This window comes from Sinocyclocheilus anshuiensis, unplaced genomic scaffold (genome assembly GCF_001515605.1).
Source record: "Sinocyclocheilus anshuiensis isolate Anshui unplaced genomic scaffold, SAMN03320099.WGS_v1.1 scaffold11, whole genome shotgun sequence".
NCBI classification, from domain to species: Eukaryota; Metazoa; Chordata; class Actinopteri; order Cypriniformes; family Cyprinidae; genus Sinocyclocheilus; species Sinocyclocheilus anshuiensis.
The window spans coordinates 364873-374139 of record NW_015551076.1 but is presented as its reverse complement, the minus strand read 5'-3'; the positions used below and the strand labels follow the sequence as shown (position 1 = coordinate 374139).

Here is a 9267-nt window from a genome sequence, read left to right as displayed (position 1 = left end):
TACGCCTTCTTTCTTTGCGTGAACATTTGGGCGGCGTTATGCAAATCTTCCCACATAGGGATGTAGACATGTGGGGGCGTGTTAGAATGAGTAGTTTTAGGTAGGCGTGGCTGACTCTCAACTTTTATAAAGAATATCTATTTGGATTTGAGACTTTAGTCTTTGCAACTTTACAGATCTTCTTTATGCACCAAGAGCTTGTAACACTCCAAAGAGAAAGGAAAAATTTAAATCGCATCATATGACCCCTTTAATGAATCACTCATTAAGACGGGGACTTACCGCCACCTAGTGGTGTTAGTATCATATTTATTTATCCATGACAGCCCTAAACAGCACAAAAACACACTCAGCAAAATATTGTTTAATTGTCAACAGCAAAATATCCCTTAAAATGTTGAGATTTTTTTTGTGAGATATGAGATATATATTTTTTAAATATTTATTTTTTTGTACCCAAAAGTGTAAAAATGTTTATATAGATTGGTAAATGTTTGTTCTATATCTCTAACATTTAACTGAACATACATATTTTTTATAAAGAAATGGTCAATCTTGTGGATTTTATGTCTTTTGTTTCTTTTCTGTTTGCGCAGATGAAATTGCCTTCTTAGAGGGAATGACGATAATCTACAAGAGCAGCATAGATTTGTTCTTCTATGTAGTTGGCAGTGCTCAGGAGAATGAGGTAAGTCCTGTATGCAGATGAGCTGGCCTGTGATTGGCTGAAGTCTTGTCACTTAATTTGCATGTGACAGCAATTCTTTCTGACCATTATTGAGAACTGGTCAGTTTTGGACACTATTTGATATCTGACCAAATTTTGTTTGTCAAAGAGGATGCACCTATAACAAAAAGTCAGCTGTGTTTCATGCCGTTTCCTTTTTATCTGTCTCTCTCTTTTCCTGTATTTGTCTGATCTCAGCTCATGCTGATGGCAGTGTTGAACTGCTTATTTGAGTCTCTCAGTCAGATGTTGAGGTGAGTTCATGCTCTGATATACCATTACCGTTCAAAAGTTTGGGTTCAGTGGGATTTTTTTTTTTTTTTGAAAGAAATGAATACATTTGTTCTGCAAGGATGCATTAAATTGATCAAAAGTGACAGTAAAGACAATTATAGATTTCTGTTTTTAAATAAATGCAGTTCTTTTGTAAATGCAGTTCTTTCTTCATCAAAAATATTAAGCAGCACAACATTTATAATAAGAAGAAAGGTTTCTTGAGCAATCTTGAATGATTTCTGAAGGATCATGTGACACTGAAGACTGAAGTAATGATGCTGATAATTCAGCTTTGCATCACAGGAAGAAATTATTTGTTAAAAACAAAATATATTTTTTAAAATAATATTATTAATATTATGAAAATAATATTAAGTTATAATATTTGATCAAATAAATGCTGCCTTGGTGAGCATAATAGACTTCTATCAAAAACATTAAAACATCTTACCAGCCCCAAACTTTTGAAAGGTTATCTATGAAATCTGAGGCCTAGTGATATTCGGACAACATTGTATGTTTTGATTTTTAAGAACAGTCCCATTTTGACACTGTATGCAGTTCTAGCTGCCTATAGGCTAATTCATGTCAGAATTCCCAGAATTCTTGGCATCAAGTCTCCTGTGGTAACCACAGAAACTGGTGGAGTGCAGCATGGGATGTTACCGAAGAACACTTGTGTGCTCAGATGTCTGGTTCTTCTCCAACAGGAAGAATGTGGAGAAAAGGACTCTGCTGGATAATATGGATGGAGTGTTCCTAGTGGTGGATGAAATCATCGATGGAGGGTAAGTAACAGTGTTCTCTTTTAGAACCTGCACAGTCCTGCATAGTTTACTTCAGTCTTCAGTGTCACATGATCCTTCAGAAATCATTCTGATATGCTGATTTGGTGCTCAGGAAACATTTCTTATTACTATTAATGTGGAAAACAGTTGTGCTGCTTAAAGGGTTAGTTCACCCAAAAATGAAAATTCTGTCATTAATTACTCACCCTCATTTCGTTCCAAACCCGTAAGATCTTCGTTCATCTTCAGAACACAAATTAAGATATTTTTGATGAAATCCAAGAGCTTTCTGACCCTGCATAGACAGCAACACAACTGACACGTTCAAGGCCCGAAAAGGTAGTAAAGACATTGTTAAAATGGTCCATGTGACATCAGTGCTTCAGCACTAATTTTATGAAGCTACGAGAATAATTTTTGTGCGCAATGAACAATTTCTTCTCTGCGTCAGACTTCGACACGCATTCACGACAGTGGCACGACACATGCATGTGCATTCCTCTGCTTGTAAACAAGGTGCAGTGCATCTGGGTTCTACGTCAGCAGCAGCACACAGTCGTGACTGACACGGAAGAGACGAAATTGTTGAATAAAGTTGTAATTTTTGTTTTCTTTGCGCACAAAAAGTATTCTCGCCTTTTGGGTGAACTATCCCTTTAATATTTTTGTTGAAATTGTATATACTCTATAACTAAACTGACTGAGTTTATCATTATCACGAGGGTTGTTTTTATTTAAAAAAGGTCAACGCTGACAATTTTGTGTCATAAAATTCACGATTTTCTACATTCATATGTTGCTCGTTGACATGCTTGCAGGGTGATCCTGGAGAGTGACCCCCAGCAGGTAATTGAAAAGGTCAACTACAGGGTAAGAGACTGTATAGAAGAGCAAATATCATTGTGTAATGAACTGACGGTGTTTGTTTCCTGTATTTAGGGGTTCTGCTCTGACAGCTTGTTATTAAAGCCCAGACAGTTGTCAGGTGTGACAACAGTGCTGAAAGTCAGCAGTTTCTAGTTTCTAGCTTGCTTTTTTACCCAGAATCACTCCTTCCTGTCTTTGTAATTACCTCTGCACATCATTTCAGCTTGACAGGAAGTTGCCCTTTTTTTTGTCCAGTTTGTGGTTTTTATTTTGAATGTGTATGTGGAAAAGAGGGATAAACAGAAGATTCCATTCTGTTATTCTATAACTAATGTGTCCCTCTCACTTACATACAAACACAGACTAAATGTCCCCTCTCTTGCCCTGTCAGTGTTTGTCGGAGCAAGCGTATGGCTTCGTCCTTTTTGATTACATCACTGGTAACGTGGAGGGCCAGGGAGAGAGACGGCAGCTACTGTAGCTCTCCTTCCCTCCCTTCCCTCTCTCCCTCCGATCTAGAGCTGGATAGAGACGGGAGAGAGAGAGGGCCGAGGGTGAGAGAGTGGGCAGGTAACTGCATGGCATGCACAAGCGTGTGTGAGAGGAACAGCTGTAACCCAGGCGGGCGATCAATATTAAGAAAACGTCTGGCTGACATCTGACCATAAACCTTTCGCTGCGGAGTGGGAGACACTGAGTCACATCTTTGAGTTACGCTCACATAAACTCATTCAATCAATGACTGGCCATGATTTCAGTGCAGCTGACCTCAGTCCATGCTTCTGATTTATGCTGTTATGAGTTTTATTTTTTACTCCTGTGCGTGGGGGTTGGAGACGTTCTCCCACTAATATCCACCCATAAAATAAACGTTTCAATTCAAATAAGATTTAAATGCATTACAAAATAGAATACAAATAGATAGTACCGTTAAATTAATCTTTAAATTCTATCTAAAAATCTAATCACAGGCAAATGTATATTGTCAGTATATAATTTATTATTATTTTTAATTTATTAGAAAATTAAAAAAATTACTTTATTGTATTCTTTTTTATTAGCAGTAAAAATGGCAATGTATTATCCATTAATACACTCTAGCAGCTGGGGCACATTTTATTTTGTCATCTTTTAGATGATTTTCAGTCTGGTCCTGCTCCAGTACAATGGTCGACCAATATATTTTCAATGCATTTTTAAAACTTTTTTTGTTTTTAATTATTAAAAATATGAATAGATTTTATGTATTATTTTTTATTAGTAGTAAAATTGCAATGTATTATATGTGAATACAGTACAAATATACATTGCTGGGATGTCATCTGTGGGAATGTTAATTTTTTATCATTTTCATTCATATTTATTTGAAAGTAAAATTGCAATGTATTATATGTGAATACAGTACAAATATACATTGCTGGGATGTCATCTGTGGGAATATGTTAATTTTTTATCATTTTCATTCATATTTATTTGAATATGTCATCATAAATAACATTTAAAAATTACAACAAAAATGCAAACCTCAGACAAATGTATTTTTAAATAAATCTTGAAGTGTTTTTATTTAATTTATATTTTTTTATTTAATTTATTGGGAAAATTTAATTAAACTGAATTCATTATTTTTTATTATCTCTGTGGGAATGTTAATTTTTTATCATTTTCATTCATATTTATTTGAAATGTCATCATAAATAACATTTAAAAATTACAACAAAAATGCAAACCTCAGACAAATGTATTTTTAAATAAATCTTGAAGTGTTTTTATTTAATTTATATTTTTTTATTTAATTTATTGGGAAAATTTAATTAAACTGAATTCATTATTTTTTATTACTAATAACATTTCCATGTATTATATAGATTGTACTTACTTAATTACTTGTTTGTTTGTTTATTTATTTAGACTCACTTTTAGGGATGGTTCTGCTCCTTTTATAGTGGTTAACCAATATAGATTTTTAATCCATTTTTTAAACTTTTTAAAATTAATTTTAATTTATTAGAAAATTTGATGTATTATTTTATATTAGAAGTAATTATGACTACATTTTAGCAGCTGGGACATAATTTTATTCTGTGATCTTCTAGATGTTTTTTAGACTCAGTTTTAGTGATTTACTTGTTCTGGTGTAGTGATTGACCAATATGGACTTTTATATAATATCTACACAGCAACTGATGGCTAAAATAAGTCCAATACATAATAAACTTAATCAAAAGAATACATACATAATATTTACAAAACATTTGCTTAATCGACAACAGAAAATGTTTAGTAGTATCCATTATCAAGGCTGTTGAAGATCCTATTAAGGCAGCACTATGTAACTTTTGGCGCTCTAGCGGTTAATAAACAGAACTGCACACATCCCGCGGAAGAACATTCCAACCGGAGCTACTTCTCTAAGTTTATGTCTATGGCGATTCACGCAGGTATGTGTTACTCCGCAGCGGTGACGACCCGACCAGGCTACAATAGTCCAAATATAAGTACTTATTATAAGTGTACCGTAGTGACTCGGAATAGGACAAAAACGCGGTTTGGAAGATTAATTCATGATGTACTCGCTCATTATATACATTTTGCAAATTTTGAACACAGAAAAAGTTACATAGTGCTGCTTTAAGGCGAGCTAACACTTGTTAATTGGGCAAGCTGGCATTATTATCAACCAATGCCATTAATCTCAAATCAGGCATAAATGTGCAGATCCTTTGGTCTATTATTACTTCAAATGTCCTCTGTGTATTCTTGCTACAGCTTTGGAACATTGTTTTTGGCCATTAGTGAGGTTTAACAGTAGTAGCAGTTGAGTTACGGTGTGTTGTTGACCTTTAACCTTCACTTTGGCATACAGTAACTGTTTCAAACAAATTGCATGATATGTCTGGCTTGGTTGGTTGTAGTTTATGTTGGTTAGTTATTATTTTAATTGTTCTTGATTTTGGTTATTTTGCAGGCAGATGACAGCCCATTATCAGAACAGAGTGTGGCACAGGTACTGAACACATAATGAACCTACATAGAAAATTACAAACACACAGACACTGTAATGATGCATTTCCCCTTCTTTTAACATCTTTGTCATAAAACATTCTTCAAACTCAAAACTTGTTAAAAGGTCTGAAATGGTTTGCTTTCTGTCTTCCGTCATTAACGCCTGGACTGATTTTAGTATCGCTCTAACCACTAACTCTAACCTTGACAGCACATCACTGAAAAACTGGCTCTCACCTCTAATGTAAGCGCATTAACACTCACACACATGTGCTGTTGGACACGCGCATATATATGCATGCTGAAGCGAGCAGGCATGTGCATTGAAGCTCTTAAAAATGTTATTCAGCCTTTTGTTTGAATCTTTAAAACATTATATCAGAGTGACAACAGAGGTGTAATATCATAGATAATGGACTGAAACTAATCCAAAGTGAAGTTTAATTATAAAAGAGGCATCACAGTAGATAGAAGAAACTCCTAACTAGTTAAGAAACTCCATTTTTAATATTGTGGTCTTCAGATGCCCCCTTGTGGCCACAATATGAAATTGTTAGTGTAGTTGGGGAGTTTTTTATTATGAGCTATCAGGAAACATTCTCAGAACGTTCTGGCAAGATTCTCTCAAAGATATGAACAAATGTTTTTTTCCAGTAGCCTTAAAAGAACGTTTGTTCAGTGTTATCTGGTCTTTAATAATGTTCTCAAAACGTTAGCACAAAACATTATTTAGACACCATTCATGGTCTTGTTTTAGAGAACATTCAAAAGTAACATTCCCATAATGTTTGCAAAATGATAGAATTGAATGTTCCTTTAATGTTCGCATAAGCAGGATTTATTTATTTGTTATATTTTATTTAATATATGAAATTTGATTTTTTAAATAAAATATATTTTATAAAAAAAAAAAAAACTGGGTGTTTTGGACACTGAAAGAACATTCAAAATGAGTGATTTCATAACTTAATGGAAACAGATGCAAAACGTTCTTAGAACACACTTTTTGTTGCATACACCTCCTTATGGCGTCTGGTATTATGAAAATATATTATTTTAATTGCTCGCATATTTGATTCCATGATGTTGGTTAGCGACAAAATATAAAATCTGAGAAATATAAAAAATATAAAATCTGAGAAATATATATGTGTGTGTATATATATATGTATATGTATATATGTGTGTGTGTGTGTGTGTATATGTTTTTAAATAGTGTTTTGCAGCTATATTGCCTTGCTTCCGTGTGGAATAATATTAATACTCGCAATATATGCAAGAAATATGAAATGCATCCAAAAATCATATTATATTAACTGATTAACAACTCACATTATTTCACATTGAATTGCATATGTGGAGTAATTGTGTTACAGTTTTTTGGGTTGATCTGACCGATCCTCCTTGTTTTATTTTTCAGGTGTTACAGTCAGCAAAGGAGCAGATCAAGTGGTCAATTCTAAAATAACATTTTCCATGACCTCTGAAGGAATCTGTAAATTATTGCAAGGGAATTTCATTTTTTATTTTTAATGAGTTGTAATGTAATTAATTATTAAAATAGTGCACATGGGTAGTTACGTCTCATGTTTAGTGCTGATATATTTATACTTTTTTGTCAAATTTAGGTCATTTGTGTTTTTTAAATGATATAAAGAGGCATATTTGCTCACTGGGCTCTGAACCAAATATCAGCCAATACACAAATACCTGTCTATTTCCAAGGCAGCTTTAAAGCAATTGCAATTATTTTTAACCTCTGGAAATATTGATATATTGCTGTTCTGTTTAGAGGAGGTACAGTTATGTTTTCTTTCAGCATAGCCTCTCATTTAAATGGTCACATATTAGAAAACTTATAATTTTCTAAACTTGTCTTTTATCAGTTTAGGTATTTTTGTTTTGCTTTACAACCCTTTTGTCAAAAAATAATTGGCAAAGTTCTGTTACACTAGACCTATATATAACTAAATATTTTGTATATGTGTTTTTTTAATGAGGAAAGGGCAATATTATGAAATTGGTATGAGCCAGTTAGAGGCACTAATATTATGGTATAGTCCACTATAATAATTAATAATTGTCTGACAAGCCACAACTAAACACTACATGTACTGTAGTTTAGAAGTATGAAAAGTAGCATTTAAAAGGTTGATAAAAAAAGTATTTTGTTTTGGGTATTATATAAAATAACAATGAGTAACATTTCCATATTTTATTTTCTAGTCAAATAAACTCTGTGTATTCTGTTGTTTAATTTTTTAAAACCATGGTTTCAGGAAATAATTGTGCACAAAAATGTCATTTAACTAATAGATATTGTTTTTTTAGTATTTGTAGAGTTGTTTCTGTCTTAAGGCCGAAGGACAATACGACAACGATGCTGATTCTCTATTGGTGAGAGAACAGTGAATGTAGACCAATCAGATTTCTTCCATAATGAATATTATGCATAAATACGAATATGTTTAATAGTAATAAAAAGAGGGTGTGGCTTGGACTGCCAATGGATGCCGTAGGCCAATGAAAATCGCGAAGCCGAGGCTCCGCCTACACGACTGAACCAAAGAGCCGCTGCTGAGGACTCGTCGAAGCGTGACTGGTGTTGACTTTTGAAAGCGGGGGTGAACTTCAACACCCAATCACATTTCACTCTCTCTTTTCGGCTTATGCAGTATGTAGACAGTCGATACCAGCCAAATCTGACCGTTACTAGCCCAGATAAAACATACAGGCTATTAGTTACCCAAATGTTTTGGTTACGTTTAGAGGTTAATTTAGTTGTTTATTTTTGTGAAGATAATTTTAGAGCTGACAAAAATAACAACAAATGACATAACACATACATATAGCCCACCATATCACAGTCTACAATAAATAAGGCTATCAGAAAGTAAGCACAATTTGCACAGTAGGCTACATACAATTAACACGTTTTAAACAGTAAGCCTAAACATATTAAAATTTACGCAAAATCCACAGTAAATTCCGTTCTTATGTCAAATTATTATATTTAATTAAAATGATATCCTCATCAGTATTAGGTGATCACATCGAATTAATAATACTAATAATAATAGCCATTATAATAATCACTGACGAAGCAAATCCCATTTCACCATAAACATCAAAAATAACCAGAATGGTTTGTACTAAAATAAATGTAGATTATGCCAAAGACCATAATAAAAGTGGATTTATTGTAGTCTGGAAGCATTTCGTATTTTTCATATCGTGGTCATTGAAAAATGAGAGTGATTCGTGTGCACAAGTTCAATAATGCGCATCCAGTGTTAGAAAAAAACACATTTAACATGACAAATATTGAGACTCAAAACTGAAACAATTGTTGAAACTAGGCCTAAATCATCTGTTTATTAGCATAACATTTTAACTCTCGCAAAATGTTATAGGCCTAGGCTATTTCCCATCGCGGGCATAGGCTAAAAAATAAAGCACTAAAAATGACTGTGGATTTTTATTTTTTTTTTTTTTTTGATGAGTTTTTTAGATTTCGGCTTATTATTATTATTTTTTAATCTGTTAGTCCTGTTTAAAAAGGCTGCTATAAATTTAGCTAAAAACTTACGCCAGCAATTACCT

General features: G+C 33.3%; 1 protein-coding gene across 9 annotated transcripts in view; it reads left to right on the top strand.

Annotated features, from left to right (window-relative positions):
* LOC107662379 (coatomer subunit zeta-1-like) overlaps positions 1-7977 on the top strand; it is a 12285-nt gene extending 4308 nt beyond the window's left edge. The window contains exons 4-10 of one of the 9 annotated variants that reach the window (XR_001631207.1): positions 597-688; positions 926-981; positions 1714-1791; positions 2610-2661; positions 3050-3212; positions 5627-5665; positions 7085-7127. Coding sequence is in view for 7 of the 9 variants with exons in the window: in XM_016452367.1 (XP_016307853.1) it covers positions 597-688; positions 926-981; positions 1714-1791; positions 2610-2661; positions 5627-5665; positions 5876-5908; positions 7085-7132 (398 nt within the window). In the remaining 2 variants the exon portion in view is untranslated. Of the gene's footprint in view, positions 1-596; positions 689-925; positions 982-1713; positions 1792-2609; positions 2662-3049; positions 3229-5626; positions 5666-5842; positions 5909-7084 lie in introns of those variants that run through there. The other 8 variants (XR_001631206.1, XM_016452367.1, XM_016452368.1 and 5 more) reach the window with 8 other exon arrangements.
* Positions 7978-9267: the final 1290 nt, after the last annotated feature.